Raw genomic sequence first — 20,091 nt, 5'->3', positions numbered from 1 at the left:
TTGCAGCCAAGCTAGTTATGTTGTTTTAACAGAAGCTAAATCAATAAACTTCTGACTCAGAATTCTGACTATTTTCTCAGAATTCTGACTGAATTCTGACAATAAAAAAAGTCAGAATTCTGAGAAAAAAAGTCAGAATTCTGAGAAAAAAGTCAGAATTCTTAGAAAAAAGTCAGAATCCTGAGATTAAAGTCAGAATTCTGACTTTTTTCCCATACTAAACTGAAATTTTTTTTTTTAAATCAGTTAACTTTTTTTTTTTTTCAGTGGCCCTAATCCTCTTCCGTAATTTCGGACTTTTCTACACAACATTGCAAAAAAAAAGTTTAGTTCTACTAACATTCATTCCCTTTGGATGAGACCATGTTCATGATAACAAGGTCCACATTTGGAAAAATACCAGATTTTATGTGATGTGGAGGTTTCTGGTACTAATAGTTTTGTTTTTGGACCCATTAAACTCAACAAGAACAGTTTGTCACAATCAATAAACCAAACATATGTTCTTGTTTCAGTTCAGAATTTGCTTGCTAAACACATTAAGTCAAAAGTTTTCTCCTTATTTGTCCCTTTTTTTTCTTTACTACTGCTTGGCAGTTTTAATCCTCTGGATGAAAAACAAAGCCATTTAGGGCGAATGTTTGGCCTGACTTTGTGCTCATGAAGTATGTTTACAGGATATGTGGTGATGGATAAACAGGAGTAAGATTACAGATTATCTTCTTATCTGGGTTAATGTCACTGAAGTTTTTTTTCTGTTTTCTTTTTATCCCATTTTTTTCTTTAGTGTTGATTGAAAAAGTGACCTTAAAGCAAAGCAGTATGTCCCCTTCAAAATAAGAGGGATAAAGGTCTCCATAGAGGATTATTTTTTAAACGTATCTATTATAATAGAATAAGGCGACTGTGCGACAAACGTGAGCATTTTTTTTTTATTTTTTACATTAATTCAACCTGAGAACTCATTTAGTCCATCCGCATGGGGAGCAGTGGGCTGCCATCGTGGGGCGCCCGGGGAGGAATAGGGGGTTAAGGGTCTTGCTCAGATGCAGTCTGTGGAAGTGGGTTTCAAACTCATAATCTGAGGATTCCAAGCTCCCCTACGCCGCCACTCCCACGAACATAGATATAAATCTAAGCTTTTTTGCCCATCCATCCATTTTCTGACACGCTTATCCCAAGCAGAGTCATGACGGGTGCTAGTTTCTACCTCCAGCTGTCTACACACAGAGACAAACAGGACAAACAACAATTCACACACACACCTCTAAAGGAGAATTTAGAGAAGCCAATTAACCTAACAGTCATGTTTTTAGACTGTGGGAGGAAGCTGGAGTACCCAGAGAGAACCCAGTCATGCTAAGGGAGAACATTCAAACTCCATGCAGAAAGACCCCCGGCCGGGAATCGAACCCGGAACATTTTTCTTGCTGTGTTACGCACTGAGCAGCCTAAACCTAAGCTTTTTTGCAGCAGGTTTATTTACATAAATTTCAGAAACATTTATGTAAATAAATATATATATATATATATATATATATATATATATATATATATATATATATATATATATATATATATATATATATATATATATATAATTTTTGTATATCTGGAGCATGTAGCAAAAGTATTTTCCCTCTGGGATTATTAAAGTATGTTTGATTCTGATTAAATATGAAGAATTAAATTAAATATGAAGAATTCTCTTTACTAGTTGGTAAGTTTGTACTAGTAAGGAAAAAAAGAGCAATGGACGGTTTTATATTCCTCTCACCTGATGTCGACTTTGGCTCTGGTACTCCACCTGAGCTCTCAGCCAGGCGATGCTCTGCTCGCCGCTCCGTTGCCACAGCAACTCTTCCTCCCCATCCTTAACGGCAAGCACCCTTAGCTTGCCCGTTCCTGTGCCGTACATGTGGTAGAAGAACTGGAGACACTGAGGTCCCCTGTTTCCCCTTACAGGTTGGGAGACCAGCCGAGCGTTTTGGCCCGGCAGCATGGGCGACGCCTCAATGTACATGTAGTACCCTGTTGAAAGTAGGGAGGAGGATGTATGAGGATACTTTTTGCAACAGGAAATGCGATAAGAGGAGATTTTGACGGGGGAGGTGTCCTCACCGAGACCCATGGTGTGGTCCCCTCTAGGTCCCGTGTATGAAGTTGGGGTGGATCCTCTCCTCTGATGCCAGTCAGCTGAATCGCTGACTTTATCCTGAGTGTATCCGCAGAGTCCGGCCTCAAAGTCACAGTGTCCAAGGAGGCTGGAGGATGGGAAACCTGAATCAAAAATAATGTGACATTTTTTTTAGGGTTGGACCTGTTGGAGAAGTTAAATCAAAGTTGACATAGATGTTACAGTAGAGAACCAAAATCTTTAGGCAATAAAGACTATAGAGAAAGAGACTGAACACGCTGGTGAGGAAGGCCACTTCTATCCTGGGCTGCACTCTGGACTCGGTGGAGGAAGTGACTGAGATGAGGGTGTTGTCCAACCTTACATCCATCAAGTACATCACCTTCTACCTCCTGCACCAGACTGTAGAGGAGCTGAGCAGCTCCTTCAGTAACAGATTTATACATCCCGTCTGTACAAAGGAGCACTATAACCTGGTGTAATAACATTTCAATAACTATTTAACAAACCAGAAACCCCCCTTTACCTGCCACCACTTTACTGTACATAAGATATAAGTCACCTTACATCTCTCCTTCTTTATTTTTGACCATCCATTGTATATATCTGGTAACCTGACTCCGCCAGATGGATTTGCTCCGCATATCCATCTGGAAACCTTCCGTTGAAGTAATTTTGGGAAGGGGCGAAAATACTGGTTAGCTGATTGGCCTGAGTTGGTGATAGACGGGCCAAATAAACCAATCAGATCAACGAAGCATATGACGTACTAAGAGAGCGACGATGAAAACACAACCACAAGCCAGGCTACTCTTGCCCAAACCAGTCGGGAGAAGAGCAAAAACATCTTTTCCTCTGAGAAAAGCCTCCAGAGCAGTGTTTTGCTCTTCTTTCAGCGAAGAAATACTCTGTAATTCCGATAAAACTTGCTCGATAGCCACGCTAACGCTAGTTTCAGCGGCTGAAGCCGCCATGTTCTTTAGACTGAACTGTCGCGCTTCTCGTTGCGTCACACCTCAATCCGCCTCAAAGCCAACGCTGATTGGACGTTCGTTTGGTGAACGGCTCCAAATTGTCTTTAACGGAGAGTCTCCAGACTGATCTGCGAGTGAAACCTTGAAAGCTCCCGAGATCAGGATTCTTCTCACGAGGCTATATATCTGGATGCACTGTATATATTTCATGTACCTTTTCCTCCTATGTGCACCTTGTGTTTGTTTATAAGAGCCAATTTCACAAGATCATTTCTCCATTGTGAGATCAATAAAGTTCTATTCATTCATTCATTATTTTTCACTCATGTTATTTTCATAATTTTGGTCTCAAGTTTCATTCAAACCCAAAATTTAGTTCATCAATATAAGTATTAGATACACTCGTACTCATGCTAGTTGACATACCCTTTCTCTAAGGGAGGGCCCAACCATCCTTTAAAAAAAAGCTAATTTCAGCTGTTTTTATCGAGGATATTGTTCTTTCAGTCAAGAAGATTTCATAACCATAGGGGAGGGAAGGAACCTAGACTGACCGGTATATCAAGAGCTTTGTCTTTTCGCTCAGCTGCCTGTTCAGCATGACTGATCAGTACATCATCTGCATTTTAGCTGCAGCCACACCGATCTTTCTATCGATCCCGCCCTCTGTTCTCCCATCAACCGTGAAAAGGAGCCAGAGATGGGGGATCTGGAGTCAGCAAGTTATCTCTATGTCATATATTTGATCTCTCCAGCCACTGAAGCAGACAAGTCCAATCTGCACAGGTTAATTCACTGTGCAGATTGGCCTCACCTCCTTCAATATATGACATAGAGATAACTTGCTGAATCCAGATCGATCTCTGACAGGACCCCAAGATACTCTAACTCCTCCCCTTAGACAGGAAGTCTCCTCCAACCTTAAAAGGACAAGTCAACTTTTTCCTGTCTAGAACCGCAGCCTCTGACTTGGAGGGGATGATTCTCATCCCGGCCACCTGAAACTTGGCTGGGAACAGTTCATGCTGTAGCAGTGGGGAGTCAGGAGAGCTACGTCATCCACAAAAAGCAGATACAAGATCAGCTGGTTCCCGAACCAGACCCCCTCCGGCCTTTTGTTCTAAAGGGGGTTATGTTGCGGGGAGATCTCGTGGAGGTGTGCCCTAAAACATACAGGAAGTCAGCCATTTTGGGTCAAAGATCAATTTTTGACCATTTCAATTATGGCACTTTAACGATCTCCTCCCATGTTCCAATTTTCAATAATCCAGAACTATAGGGTTTAGACCCAGCACCAGGATACTGTTATTATTAAAGCAGATACTGGTTATCAGTGGAAATATCCTGCAAGTAGAGCTAGGCATCATTTTGATTTGAACAAATAATTTTTTTTTATATTAGATTAGATTCTCACTTCCAATTCTTTCAAAAAGAAGAATCATAAAAGTTTGCATTATAATTAAACTGGAAAACCGAAGTTCTGTCTGGATGAAATGGTCTGAACCTCGATGAAATTTAATTGTTTGGAAATCTAACTTTGTGTGAACTTACTATAAATTATCACCAAGTTTCTAAATATCAAATCTCTGAACTGTAATATATAAATCCATTTACACATATCAAGTGTTTGAAGCTTCAGATGCTGATATCATATAAGTGTCAGGACTCCTGTCTGTGTGTCTGTGTTTGTCTCCCTTCCTCCACCAGGAGGCGCCTGGTTCTGGTCCGCCTCCTCACACACCTGCTGATGGTTTTCTCATAAACGGAGTGTTCTTAAGCTGCTGACTGCCACTACCTCGACGCCAGTGTGTTTGCCAGTTTTGGGAAGTCATCCTGCAAACTGGATTTTTCGGACCTTCCCTCCCTGGAAGGATCAACTGAGCTTCAAACTGAGCTGGGGTTCAAACAGGAGGTTTGGATCCACTTTCCCCCAGAGATTGTTTGAGCTTCACACTGAGAAAGGGATTCATCTCCATTACAACCCGTTCAAGTACCGCAGGAAATCTGAGTGGCAGTCAAACAACCGCATTCTGGGTAAACCCTATTCCGCCCTCCACCGAATCAGACAAACACTGGAACTACAGCATACAGACTGGTGTCAAAGATTCAACAACTTCTCTGGAAACGTGAGTCAGCAACCAAATCCTCTTCTCCAAGTTTACGAATCAAATTTCCCACTGAACCTGAACTTATCGCTGTGTCTTCCCCTCACTTTACAGTTCCAGTTGAGCAGTGTTCAGAGCAATGCTTTTCTCTGCATTATCTCTTCAATAAAACCTGTTACACCTTTTCCCTTTGTCTCTGTTTTTGGTCTTCTGCATTTGGCTCTGAACTTTAGTAAAATCATGACAATAAGATATTTTTTAAGCTCTATTTACCTGATTCTGCCTGTTTGACTGATTCTGTGGTGCGGTGCTAGGCTGATTGCCTGAACTGGAAGAAAAAGCAGCAGGAAGACATCCTGACAGAGTTTATATAATCTGAGTCGTTTACTGAACCTCAGCTCTTCTAAACCAGATGTGAATTTAATGATGTTTTACTTTTGTGGATAGAGCAACGATCAGATTTCATGCTCCTTCGTTTCATCAGTGGGGTTCATCATAAGAAACAGATTCCAGTTGAATTAAAATAAAAAAAAAAACGAATAAAGGTCCAGTTAAAATGATTCATTAATTTGACAGATCTACGTCTTGGTGATTGTTATTCTATTCATGGCACGTAGGAATAAAGGTGAGTGTTTGTTAAGATGTAAAGTAAGAGGAGGAAAGGATATACAGTAGTAGCCATTCAAAATTTCCTTGATGAATTCCTTTTTAAACATCTTTCTTTGTACTAAAATATTCTTTCTGTCATGATTTGTGGACATTAAGATCTAAAGAGAAGCGTCATCTCCTGGTCAGACCCTGTAATTCAGTGAAAGGGTGGAGTCAGAGTAAAACAATATGCACGCCAGGTGAGAGAGGAGTTCGATCCAGTGGCTGGAAGTTGAAGGGGATTTTGCTGGGAGTTGCAGGGAAGTAGGCTTCCATCTGGCTGGCGTTTGACTGGGAAGGGCCATTTTGAATGGCTGCTACTATAAAAGGCTTTCCCTGCACAAGGTGCGTTACAAGGAACAAATTCCCTCAGGAACTCATTTTGAGTTAGGCACTGATTAATTATCTCAGCCAAGTGCCGTCCGTATAATATAATCCCATCGCCTGTGTCGCAGGTTATTTATTTATTTAACTTTAAGCTACACATTTGAATCGAACGCAAAAAGTTGGAAAGATTCCACAAGAACTGAAATTTTAAAACCTTTCTCAATTCAAATGTCTGGATATATATTAGCTGCGACATATGAATCAAGATGCTATGACCGGAGAAATTTGATTGAAAAATGACCGGTGATATATTATTGGCCAAATTGAGGTGTACAAGCTGATGTATAACTAACTGACCTGCATAAGATAACAAAAAAAAAAAAAAAAAAAAAAAAGATTTTACGACAGGATTTTGTTTTTTATATAGAAATTTTCTAACTTTTGGGACAATATAGTCTGATAAAGAGTACATATATATATATATACATGTTTAAGCTAAAATGATTTGACATTTAAATATGACTTCCCTACAAGTATGGAGTACCTCAAGGCTCAGTCTTAGGACCTAAATGTTTTTCATTATATTTGGGGTTGATTCTGAGGGAAAATGGTAGGTATTTTCATTGTTTTGCATTTTATTAGTGATACAATATATAAGTGATAAATAAGCAATGCATTTATTTAATCCTGCTGAAAATATATTCAATAGTCCTAATATTAAAGCCGGAAACTGTTACCTGCCGTCAGCTCACAGTCGCCGAGGTTCAGACTGATGTCGTCCAGAGCCACAGAGCCGCAGTCCCAGAAACTCCTGCAGGTGATGACAAAGGCCATCTGAAGAGAAACAGGAAGTGAGCAGCATCTTCTTTTGTTTTACACTCAGAGCAGTTCAATTGTAAAAAAAGAAAAAGAAAATATAAGTAAACATTTTGCATTCAAGATGAAAAATATTTTTTGTCCATTAATATCGTCTATCCAGAGCACATTAATTCACTGGATAGAGCAGGATTATTCTAAGGGCACAGTTGTAGCTTAACCTGGTTTAAATTCTGTGTAAAATATTTAAGGAACCTTCTACCAACTGATTACTAATTGATTAAAGATTCAACAGATTAATCGATTAGCAACATAGTTTCTAGATGCAGCCCTTTTTTGTAAGTGTGAAAATACTAAAATAATAATACTTGATGACGATAAATGAATTAAGCTGGATGGATGGATGGATGGATGGATGGATGGATGGATGGATGGATGGATGGATGGATGGATGGATGGATGGATGGATGGATGGATGGATGGATGGATGGATGGATGGACGGACGGATGGATGGAGGACTGGAAAGACGGAAAGATGGATGGATGGATGGATAGATGGACGGACGGACGGACGGACGGATGGATGGATGGATGGATGGATGGAGTTTTTTTTATCTTTTTCTGTGTACTTTTGATCAAAAGTTTAACATTATTGAAATGTTCTCACCCTTTTTCTTTACTACATGTTAATTTCTCCCATTATTATGTGTTTTCCTCTCCTTACTTTCTACAATATGTTGTTTTCTAAAACATATAAGTCATAAGTCACACCCCTCCTCTGCCTAAGTACCAGGGCAATTATTTTTCTGTCTTTTTTTCCTTCTCCCTCCATAATTTTGTCTTTTTTTCCCACACCTGAGTCTCTAAAATGTTATTGTCCCCTTCTGACCTTAGCAGGCTGTGACGTCTGGAAGGTTACATCCGCTAAAATCCAGATTCCCCTCGACTTCTCTGCCTGAGTCCAGATCTTCTCCTGCTTGCCACCCTGCTGCAGCAGATAAACCGCCAATGCCTGCTCCGTCTGGTTGAAACCTGTCAGAGTTATTTATGACACTCAGTCTCTTCCAAAGATTTATACAAATATGAGAAAGAGAGACCATTATCTGAGATATTTCCTGATGAAGAGTTGGACCACCTTTCAGTAAGAAGTAAAACCTCAGGCAGAACTTGGTGTTCCCTGGTAGAGTTGGACTGATCACACGGCTAACATAGCCGGACCGCGGGCCCAGCTGGGAATGAGCCAACAGGAAGGATCCTGGAAGAGGAAAATAGGTTTTATTTTCCTGTGTTTTTCTTCAGCTACTGAATGCTGAGGAGTTTAAAAACAGTTAAATGTTATTTTTAGAATTAAAGATTGTAAAAGCCCTTTGATTACCATTCGGTGAAGAGTTACCCTACATCCAATGCCCCTGTTGCCCCAGTGGTATAGGATGGAGAATAAAAAAGGCTGGAATCTTCCATATAGACCTAATCCCAGCACATACTGTATAGTGTAACCAGCTCTTGCTGGCAGATGGCGCTGTAACTATTGTACTCACATCTTTCCTATCAATTTTAATTGCACTACTTTTATATGAAAAAATCTGAGATGAAAATAATAAAACACACAAAAATACTCCAAAAGAAAATAAACAATGGTATTATCAGAGCTAATATCCAATTGAAAGAAGTTGGAGCAAGAATTAAGCAATATAAACACAAAGCAAACCTTCCACAGAGCACAATGACTTAGAGTTAAGAAAAAAAACCATTACCATCGAAGCGTGACCTTCTGTATCTTGCAAACACCCTGAACAGTTTATTCACTATCATAACACTCTTTTAAGTATTTAGAAACCTCCAACCTTCACAAGTCTTACCATCCCTTCCTTAGACAGGAGGATAGTAGGAGCCAGACTTGGACTAGTAATCTGTGATACCGGGCGTTTGCACGGTGGACCGGTCCTAATTTCAGCGAAGGAGGGCCGGCCCTCCTTAAATCACATGCCCCAACTTCTACTCTCCAGCTGAAGCTCCTACCTGTGACAGTAAATACCTCAAGGAACTCAAGAAGTAATACAATGTTAACTACCTAGATGATGCAAGCAGTATATATAACCCTTCCTTGTCATGCACATCTGTGTGACGGTTGGCATATGGTGTAATTTTCTATTTCTTCAAACTTTAAAATCCTTGCAACAAACTAAATTATAATAAATCAAAAATGCTTTCTTTAAACCAAACTACGATGATCCTCTTATATTTGGCGAATTTATGTTAAAATATTTTGCAAAAACTTGTTGCGGTGCATGATGGGGCTTTGCATCTAAAGGTTAGCGTTTTCCGTCTTTGGTGCATTGTTGCCAGGTTGGGATTTTTCTCAATCTGCCAGTTTAGGATGGCCGTCTATAGATAAAATGGGACCCTAAGTGGGCTGGTGTACATGGAAAAATGCCAGAGCCTAAAATCGTTCCCAGTGCGAGCCTGGTAGGAGCTGACCAGGAGAGAAACTGCCAAGGCCCATTGGTCAAACGCTATTAAAACACCGCGTAATGAAGCTGATAGTGATATTACAATATTGGTACAATATTGTATCGTGACCCAAGTATTGTGACACGTATCGTATCTCAACACTCATGCCAATACTCACCCCTGATCTTTTCACGCTGTTTTCCCAAAAACTACTATCCTAAAGACCCCAACCACATTCACCTTGTTGCACTATAGTTATGAAATTCAATTCAATTCAGTTTCAATTCAGTTTATTTATATAGCGCCAAATTCACAACACATGTCATCTCAAGGCACTTCACAGTTCAACCAGATCATAAAGTCAAATTGATACAAAGTTCTCCATCTAAGGAAAACCAGTTGATTGCATCGACTCATTGACTCAATACAATCCCTCACACTAAGCATGCTTGTAGCGACAGTGGAGAGGAAAAACTCCCTTTAACAGGAAGAAACCTCCAGCAGAACCAGGCTCAGTGTGAGCGGCCATCTGCCGAGGCCGACTGAGTTCAAGAAGACGGAAGCAGAGACACAAAAGCAGCTGTAATAGGCGGCCCCGTCCAGGAAACATGCCTGGGAATGCCTGGGAAATGAATCATACTTCATCTTAGTACATGTTAGCCCCCTACTAAACTCGTCCAGGTTTGTAAACGAACCAAAAAGATCAAAGGATGCATTAGCCTCCTTTCTCCACTCCCTCCTCGACTATCTTCAGACACTTAACAACTTTGAGTTGTTTATGTTTGTCGACCATTTAATACAATCCAACCACTATCACCTCATTAAGAAACTACAGCCTCTAAATGTCATCATTAAACACTGGGTTTAAAATTCCTCAGAAATAGGCTTCAGAGAATAAAAATACATACAACAATATCATCAACCATCATTACCAACACTGGGGCCCCTCAGGGTTGTGTACTCAGTCCCTTTTGTATTCTCTCTACAGAAATGTCTGCCAGAGTTCACCATTCGCCATCAAATACTACAAATATGCAATGACACAGTGATAGCAGGGTTACTGAGAGACAATATTCCCATCACAGTTTAGCAATTTGAATCAGATTTTTTCCTGTGGTGTTTGGATAACCATCTCCAACTCAACATTTACAAAGCTAAAGCTTTAGTCTCACACACACATCAAAGTCTTCCTTTATCAGATTACCATTCTGTTCTAATAAACAGATCAGTACCTCCAATTATCTTGGCTTCACCATACATGATTAAGTGAACTTCTATTAACACATCACATAGACACTGTATGTCAAATCTTTAATCATCATCTATTGGCTTTTGTCTGCTAAAAGCATTATTTAACCAATTTGGTTAGGTTGCTGTCAGCAATTGTGATACTACATCTCCTGTGTGACATCTATGTTATTTTTATCTGCAGCTTGGAATATATATAAAGACTAGAGAAGAAGATTTTCCCAATAGGCCAACCTTGGATACCACTGGAAGTCTCTTTGCTATGTCCCAAAAAACAGAAAAAGCCATGAACTTTGACATCTTTTCTAGAGTTACTGGCAAATAAAGTATTTTATTTCTCAAATCTCAAAATTAGGAAAACTTGATTAGAAAGAAATGGTTTATTGCTAGCAATAAAGTCATTGGGGAAACTCTCAGACATCCCACCAATTCTAAAATTTAGATTAGATCTAAATCACAAATAGGCTAATGGGGTAGTCTCTACCCATTATAATACACACTAAACACCAGGAATTTTTTTATAGTGGAAGCCTGTGAAGAAAAATGTTTGATGAATTCAGAGTAGCCACCTAAGCTAACCCGTTTAATTAGGTATTAAATGGTTCGAGATGCGGCTAAGTAAAATTTTACAATAAACATTTAGGCTGATATTAAATTAAAGGTAATTAAAGGTAAAATCATGAAGAAATTTACACTTGTTTAATTGGATTTTCATTAAAAATAACAGAATGATACTTTTGTTGAAATTATTTTTAAAGAATCATGGTATATGAGTTCATAATGTAAGCTAAAGTTAGTCATTTTTTATCCCAATTTTATCTGAATTCCTTTTGTTATTAAAATTCAGATAAATTTATATTCATGTCAGCTAGGTATGTAAAACCTATGGAAGTTACGGTAACTTCTGTCACTTCAAGTAAAAAAAAGGCACAATATAATTATGAGATTAAAGTCATAGGTTTGACTCAGTAATTATGAGATATAATCATAATGATGATACAAAACCATAATTTTGATTCTCAAAGTAATAAATAATGAGATTTAAAGTAATTTTTATGGTAGCCTATATAAAATCATGGATCTGCAAAGAATGTATTGGACTCCTTTTTCAGTTGTATTTTTTCCCCCATGTTGTTGGTTGTGTGTTTCTCCCATCTTGTTGGTTCTTTGTTTCTCCCACCTGCTCCTGTGGTGTGGTCTCCATTCCTGAATATGTTAGGTTTCACCGACACTCTCCGCCATGACGAGCCGAACGCCCGGTCCTGGGTGTAGAGGCAGAGACCAGATTCAAAATCACAGTTGGCGATGGAGGGGTCGAAGGTTGGCTCTGTCGAAGTAAGGCCATAGATTAGAACTCTTTGAGAAATGATTCCTGTGGCACTTTCGGCTTTTCTAGATTTTCATAAGCCTGCTGCGCAACCTATTATCATTATGAGTGCGTATGAAATCGTACGAAAAGTTATGGACCGTAATTTCGTACGTTTTGGACGTTTCTTTTGTCGTACGCGCACCATTCACGAATCTAGAATATAAATCACAATTAGCCCTAACCCTGACCCTAACCATAACCCTAAAGTATAAAACAGCAAGCAACGTAGTTAGAGACATGAATAAGTGCTGATTGCACTGTTTTTCCCAATTTTACGTCCGTCCGCGGATCTGCTTTTTTTTTCTGTCTGCCAGCGCATGCGCACTGATGTGGTTTTTTGAGGAAAAATGTCCAAAACATACGAAATAGTGTGCATAACTATTCGTACGATTTCATACGCACTGATAATGAGAATATGTTGTGCTGCGTGGCTCATTAGGGTAGAAATAAAAACTCTGACACTTTAGTTATGAGGATAGAAGTCCACAGCTCACCTGTGTCTCTGTTGCAAAACTCTGGAGAGAAGGAAATGTCATCAACGGCAACGTGTCCACCTCTTGGGCTATTGAAGCCCACTTCAAAAACCATCTGAGGGTTTATAAAGAAATACAGAAAACCATTATAAAAGAGCTGCATGTATTTTCCAGTGTATATGCTGGGATTACATTGCAGATTTAATGTCTTAAATTTTAGTCTCTGTTTATAAACTGTATAAATAGATCTCTCATAGTTTTGGCATTATTCTGACAGTTTACTAAAGATTTGTTGCAATCCTGCTGTAGTGTCTAAAACAACCTGTCTGGCACCCTCCTCAGGTTAAAAGGGGGTTACTGCATCTAAGATTAGCTATTGGTTTAGTACGGGATGTGATATAAATTGGAAGAAATAACTGGACAGCTGTGATTTGCTTAGTTTTAGTTGCTTAGTTTTTTTGTGTTTTCCTCTCTCCACCACCAGGCGGTGCTCTGTCCTCGTTGGGCCTCCCTGCACACCTGCGGCTCGTTGGGTCATTACCAGAGGAGTACTTGAGCAGTGGGCTGTCACCACCTCGACGCCAGAGTGTTTGCCAGTATTGGGTACTCTAGCCAAACTGAGATTAGCAGAGTCTAACCTTAGCATTCTTTCTCTGAGTCTGAACTTCTTTTTTGACTTTGTTCTTCGGCAGGAAGACTTCCTGTGTTACTGAATAAGCCTGGACCTTCTACCCCTGGAAGGATTTACTGAGTCTCACTGAGCAAGGGGAAAACCTCCAAACGATCTGTTCAAGTCTACTCCTGGAAAACCAAGTGACAGTCCGCTCCTTTACTCCTCTGGGTCCAACGTATGTCTGCCTGTCTGCTCTCCAACGAGTTCCCTCTTCTCTGGATTAAACCCCCACAAACTGGATCCAAGGATAAACCAAGGGCCGCCCAAAAGTGAGTGCCTCTGCAGCAATACTCAAGTCTCAGTCTATTTTCCCACTGTCCCTGAACTGATCACTGTGATCTCCCCTTCAGAGTTTCCGGTTCCGGTTCACCAGTCCGCTGAGTTCCAGCATTGTTTCCCCACAGAGTTTCATCTCCATCAGTATTTGCAAACCAACAATAAACCAGTTAAACTTTTACCCTTGGTCTCTGAGTGGTTCTCTGCATGTGGGTCAGATCTTTAAAGCCCATTATGACAGACAGCTAGGTTCTCGAAGTGGCACCAAGGTGGACATCACCTTTGCACGATCAAAATGAAGATATATAGAGAAAATAATGTTGAAGGATGAAATAGGTTTGATCCTAAGAGGTTTTTAGTTGGCTTTTAAAAAGTAATTCGTCATCCCAGTTCCAGTGCAGACCCCGAGCTGAGCCGCTGCCTCTCCCCAGCACTGGTGCTCTCTGCCTGACTAGATACAAGGAAGTGCCGCCAATCGGACCGTCACCCCGACGCTGGTCTTGCAGTAAGTGGTGTTATTCCCCACACTGGTTCTGTCTCTAGAGAATCAAGTGGACTTATAGACGTAAAGGCATCTATAAGGCTTTCACCAGCAAAAGAAGCAAAAAGCAGCAAATCTTGTTCAGCGATGTTGAGTGGAAACTATGAAGCAGATAGAAGCTCAAGCTCCTCTTATTTGATGACGCGGTCCGTGGTGAAGCAGAGGTCTCCCTTCTATGCATCTGAAATGCAGAGCGGTCAACTTCCTTGGTGGGAATGCACCATCAGAGCCCCGTCATCCAACTGGAGGGTCTCTACTCTTTCGCATCAATGGGTTTTGTTAAGGTGGGATAATTCCTCTAAAGTTTCCTTTGGAGGTTTTACTGGGATGTCCTACTTGTGGGAAGCACAAGGGCAGACCTGAAAACCCCTGGAGGGCAATATATCCCTCTTTGGGATCCCAGAGTTGGAGCTAGTGAGTGCTCCAGTGGTCCAGCACTAATCTTGGACAAGTGTAAGATGGATGGATGGATGGATGGATGGATGGATGGATGGATGGATGGATGGATGGATGGATGGATGGATAAAACTAGAAGCAAATAATGGGTCTAAGGCGGTGTTCTGTTAAAGCAAAAGCCAACATATGATGCTGAACATGTGTCGTTTCCTGACCTGCACTGCATATGGTGCCTTCAGGTCCACCTGCACAGGTATCCACTCTCCTGGAGTGCCGCTAAAATCCACCTGGGTCTCGGACTCCGCCCTCCACAGCTCCTGGTACTGGCCAAGGCGGTCTCGCGTATAAACAGTGAAAAGGTTTCCTCTTTCCTCACTGCGCTGGTACTGGAAACTCAGGCAGCCAGACATGGGCACCGTCGTCATTGGAGAGACAAGCTTGGCGACCTCTTTGAACGTCTTTGCATAACTGGAGTCGACGTACATGAAGTGACCTAAGGAGGAGGCACAAATCTGAGAGATTCATCACAGCCAGTAGAGGTGGGCGATACAGGGAATTTTTAATCGATATGATACCAAGTAAATACGGGGCCACATTTCACCGATTTCAATTAAATTAAATTCAGTTTATTTCTATAGCACCAATTCACAACACAAGTCATTTCAAGGCACTTTACAGTTCACCAGAACACATTTTCTATCTAAGAAAAACCAGTTGATTGCATCGACTCATTGACTCGAATGCAATCCCTCACACTAAGCATGCTTGTGGCAACAGTGGAGAGGAAAAACTCCCTTTTAACAGGAAGAAACCTCCAGCAGAACCAGGCTCAGTGTGAGCGGCCATCTGCCGAGGCCGACTGGGGTTCAAGGAGACGGAAGCAGAGATACAAAAAGCAGCTGTAAAAGGCGGCCCCGACCAGGAAACACACAGCCAGGCAGACAAGCTCCGAGCCGGCTACCATGTCAGAGGATGAAGAGACCACATCCAGCCAGTCAAGGTCAGAAAAAAAGGACTACACTGGAAAACAGGCCGATCTCTAGCATCTATAAACAAGGGTGATGATGGCAGCACCACACCTGATATTTCTTCACAGCTAAACACTAACAGATGAGGCAAAGCTACTATGAGACAGATTCTGCAGAGTGGGAGAATAGAGATAGAATGAAGCAGAATGAAGAAATGGGGGTCCCTATGTCCTCCAGCAGTCTAAGCCTATAGCAGCATAACTATAGAGATAGCTCAGGATAATCTGAGCCACTCTAACAATAAGCTTTATCAAAAAGGAAAGTTTTAAGCCTAGTCTTAAAAGTAGACAGGGTGTCTGCCTCACGGAGTAAAACTGGTAGTTGGTTCCACAGGAGAGGAGCCTGATAACTAAAAGATCTGCCTCCCATTCTACTTTTAGAAATTCTAGGAACCACTAGTAAACCTGCAGATTGAGAGCGAAGTGCTCTGTTAGGAACATAAGAAACAATCATATCTCTGATATAAGATGGAGCTTGGCCATTTAAGGCTTTATATGTTAGAAGGAGGATTTTAAATTCTATTCTGGATTTAACAGGAAGCCAATGAACGTTTCGATACCGATACTTTTTATATTTAAACTTTATGTATCATGCAACTGCTGACCTTTTGGTGATTTTTATTCTATTGTTACAACTGAATAATAATAGTTTTAATAATATTCTATTCATAGTGTTTTTTCCTAATCTACCTCCTATATAATATCTTTCATCTTATCTTTCCTTATCTAATTTTGTTTTTATTGTGTGAACTTGCTTGTTGCTTTAATTCTATAAACGTCGATCAGGGTCGAGGGTCTGTCGGAGCAACGAGCGAAATTTTCTCTCCTCTCTCCGTCTCTGTAGCTCAGTGTTTTCTTGCTCATGGTTTTTCCATGTGCTTATATAAACTTGTTGTGTTTCCACTGCATTTAACCGGCTTTTTACAAACCATAAATCTTCCCGTTGTTTAATCTAGGGCATTAAAATATAGCCAAATGGTGCCTCGTTCCCTCTTCTTCATCTTTTTCTGCTCCAGCATCTGAGGAGCAGCGCCGCGGTTGTTTGTGTGTCGAGTGAACAGAGAGCTGAGTGTGCAGGCCAGGCTGAGCCTGCATGCTGGTGACGAGGGGGGAGCAACAAAATGCTGTGACACAGGCGGGGAGACTCGTGAATCTGCTGCAGTTATTGCGGAGAGAATAAAAAGTATCGATCTTGCTAAACCAATATTGTTCAATATCAATGCCAGCGTTGGTATCGATCCTAAGATCGATCCGCCCACCTCTAACAGCCAGAAAGTTTTCTGGATTGTGTCAGAATTTGGTTATGGAGTGTTGACCCAAAAGCAGAGGCAGGAAGGCAGAGGTGAATTTCTTTAGATTTAATTAAAAAGGGAAACTGAAAACAAAGGCAGGTTATCCAAAAATCCAATAATGTAAACGATGTCCAAACAAGCATTAAATCAGGAGTCCAAAAATCCAAAAGAATCAAACATAAAAACTAGTCAAAGCTAACCAGAAACCGTGGAGACATCAGGGGAATCACTGTCACAATGAGGAAGACGGAGTTGGAGGAAGTTTGACAAAGTTTGGCAGTGTTTGACAAGGACCCAGCAAAAGGGAACTGAAGAGAGAGGGCTTTTAAAGAAGACAGAGACAAAGAGGGGGCTAATGAGGAAACTGGGAGCAGGTGTGCACAGAACAAGAGGGAAAGAGCTAGGGAAGAAGAAGAACACAAGAGGGCAGCAGAGAGCAACAAATAGAAACCTGGAAGACTGGAAATAACAACAAAATGTTAAATTACTAGGACTATAAAACATGGAGAAAAGAAAACTAACCACTCAAAAGAAAACATAACAGAACCCAGACTAGGACAGTAAAAAACAAAGAACACAGCAAGGAGTAAAGCAAGACTGAATACTATAACAGAAACCTGACAGATTGAAGCATCAGCAGAAGCTTTCAGGCTCTCTGCGTCAGCTGGGATTGTTTCCACAGATCCTAAATTACTATAATCCAAGGTGAAGATGCTTCTAATTGCATGTTTGCAGCTTTGAAATCTACCATTCTCTGCTGGTTTGTTTTCCTCTGTCTGAAAGTAATGTGTTAATATTTGGTTAAGTTTTATTTTTTTGTTTAACAGACTTTTAAATTGCACAACCGATTCCTGTTGAAAACAATCAGCAGAAACATCCCTCACCTGTCTTGTTGTGGTATGTGTGATCTTTCGGCATGTTGTTGTGAACCAGTTGAACTCCACCACCTCCCACATACCAGTTTACATTAACGTTCCACTGGTTATTGTAGCCACACAGAAGAGGCTCCTCAAAATCACACTCTGCAGGGAGAAGAAGAAGAAATCAACACAAACCTGCAATATAAGCAAAAACTAAAACAAAGCATCTGGATTTGCCAAGATGGAAAGATAGCAGCAATAATGTAAAGATAAAACTGTAGTTTATCCAGAGTTAGTTTTGTCTTATTGATTTTATCTTGGATATAATGTAAATAAAAGCATCGTTGATAGATATATCTCAATAAATTATAATACCATATAAAAGGTTTTTCATTATATAATAATATATTAAGAAATTAAACTCAATGTTTTTGAAGATTGACAGCTAATAAAAAACAGATGAAGGACAAAATGCAGCTTCTTAGAATTACAGACATGATGTAAACAAAATTTTGACTTTAGAATAAAACAAAAGGAAGGAGTTGTCATCAGGGTTTCTATGGGAGCAGCATCCTAGTCCCGCCTCCCTGACTTTGATGAATGTGTTTCATTTGAAATCAATTCATGTTGTGCTCCTGCACAGCAACATAAAATAATTTATCAAATCATAAGATAATTTTATTCACTTCTTAAAACAGGGGTCTTCAACATTTTCCAGGCCAATGGCCCCCAAACTGATGTCGAGATGCAGCGGGGACCCCCTAATTATATATAATGTATGAAATTGTGTTATATCAAACTGGTCCTATAGTCACTCTATTACAGATGGAGTCATGTAACTAAAGTAATTTCACCCTGGGATTAGTAAAGCATTTCTGATTGTGATTCCAGGTGTTGTGAAAGAAACGGTGCCCAGCTTGAAAGAGCTCCTGTGTGTCGCTGAATGTGTGCATTGAGGACTGAAAGACATCTTCTGCCTCCATTTATCTGTTTACTACAGTGTGTTGAATTCAAGTTAACGTGTATTTAAAGACATTTCAAGTAGTGGAAAAAAAATGCAGGGGGGAATATTAAACAAAAAAGGCCTAATCAACCAAAGCCACAAGTACCTCCATGGACCCCCTAGGGGTCGAAGACCCCTGTTGAAGACCTCCGTCTTAAAATAAATTAAATATAATTAATTGAAGAAATTTTATGCAATTATTCCATCAGAACAATCTGCTGAAACCTGCATTTGTTGTTGTAATCAATAGGTAGATATTTTGATATTTTTAAACTTTACATTATCGAGGGTCAAAAGAGCTCTTCCTCTGGAGCCATAAGGTGCAGAACCCTGGCCTAAAGTACTATTAGTGAAAAACACCCATCAAACCTCCTTTCTAAATAAGCTGGTTTGTTAAAGAGAGCTGTATTTATATTAATTTGAAATTAAGTGGAAGGAAAAACTGTTAAAATGACAGTTGTGGAGGCCATAACGGATGAAGATCCTCAGTGATAACTCCAAAAACTAAATAACTGGACTTCAGTTTTTGTGGTTGAAAAGTTTTTCCAAAAAAGTGGCAGCATAGTGAAGAGATTTTTTTTTTTTTTTTTTTTCATTTGAATGATTTTCTTAGTTAAAGTCTGGTGAGGAAGAAGTTTTATATGAAGTCAGAATGTTGCCAAAAATACACACATGTATTAAATATTCATATGAGCAGGTTTAGTCGAAACACATGCACAAAAACTCCTCTCCACGTCCATTTTGAATGTTTTTGTGTTCAGTTGAATGACTGTGAGACCTTTAATATGTCACAATCATAAGTTCATGTTCCTTCTCTGAACTTTCTTGCTTTTTCTACACCAGTAGATTTTTCCCCACTCTTGTATGAACCTCTTTCTGTGCATTTATACTATTTGAGAAACAGTCTTATATTGACTACAATACTTTTTAGGAAAACCCATCTCTACCGTATTCTTGCTAGTAGCAGCTAAGTTAGCAAAGCATCTTCAAGCTAAGAGCTGAAAAAAAAATTGGTTAAGTCATCATAAAGCATGTTAGTTTAACACAGTGAAAATGAAAGTGTTCTGAGAGTATTACATAAATATGTTCTTAAATAATATATGTTAAATTTGGAACTTTATGTGAGCTAAGCTAACATTAGCTTCAATGTTTATATTAATGAAATAAAAAGTGAGGAAAGTTATCAGCTACTTTTTAGCCTTTTTTTTATTTTGTTTGCAGCATCATGTTTATAAAGTTGTACTTTGCTGACAGAGATACGTGGTATGACGGAGTATTAGGGAGAGGCTAGAGTTTTTTTTTTTTCAAATCGAAAATAAAGTCATAATATTATGAGAATAAAGTCATAGAAATATGAGAATAAAGTTGAAACAATAGGGTAATAAAGTCTTAATATTACGAGAATAAAGTCGTCATATTAGGACAATAAAGTCATAAAATTGCAAGAATCATGTTGCAACATTACAAGAATAAAG

The 20,091-nt window shown here is 39.8% G+C and overlaps 1 protein-coding gene across 1 annotated transcript in view; it reads right to left on the bottom strand.

Moving 5' to 3' along the window:
• LOC119785166 (MAM domain-containing protein 2-like) overlaps positions 1–20,091 on the bottom strand; it is a 35,822-nt gene that overhangs the window by 2,487 nt on the left and 13,244 nt on the right. Inside the window, exons 5-13 of the mRNA XM_038287620.1 lie at positions 17,638–17,775; positions 14,650–14,927; positions 12,570–12,663; positions 11,887–12,033; positions 8,143–8,262; positions 7,897–8,039; positions 6,929–7,025; positions 2,122–2,280; positions 1,778–2,031 (exon numbers count right to left, since the gene is read on the bottom strand). Of these exons, the coding sequence (XP_038143548.1) occupies positions 1,778–2,031; positions 2,122–2,280; positions 6,929–7,025; positions 7,897–8,039; positions 8,143–8,262; positions 11,887–12,033; positions 12,570–12,663; positions 14,650–14,927; positions 17,638–17,775 (1,430 nt within the window). The remainder of the gene's footprint in view (positions 1–1,777; positions 2,032–2,121; positions 2,281–6,928; positions 7,026–7,896; positions 8,040–8,142; positions 8,263–11,886; positions 12,034–12,569; positions 12,664–14,649; positions 14,928–17,637; positions 17,776–20,091) is intronic.

The sequence above is a fragment of the Cyprinodon tularosa genome, unplaced genomic scaffold (genome assembly GCF_016077235.1).
Source record: "Cyprinodon tularosa strain WSP-4 unplaced genomic scaffold, ASM1607723v1 ctg241, whole genome shotgun sequence".
Taxonomy (NCBI): domain Eukaryota; kingdom Metazoa; phylum Chordata; class Actinopteri; order Cyprinodontiformes; family Cyprinodontidae; genus Cyprinodon; species Cyprinodon tularosa.
Note: the sequence above shows the minus strand (reverse complement) of the source record. Positions and strands in the feature narration are given on the sequence as shown.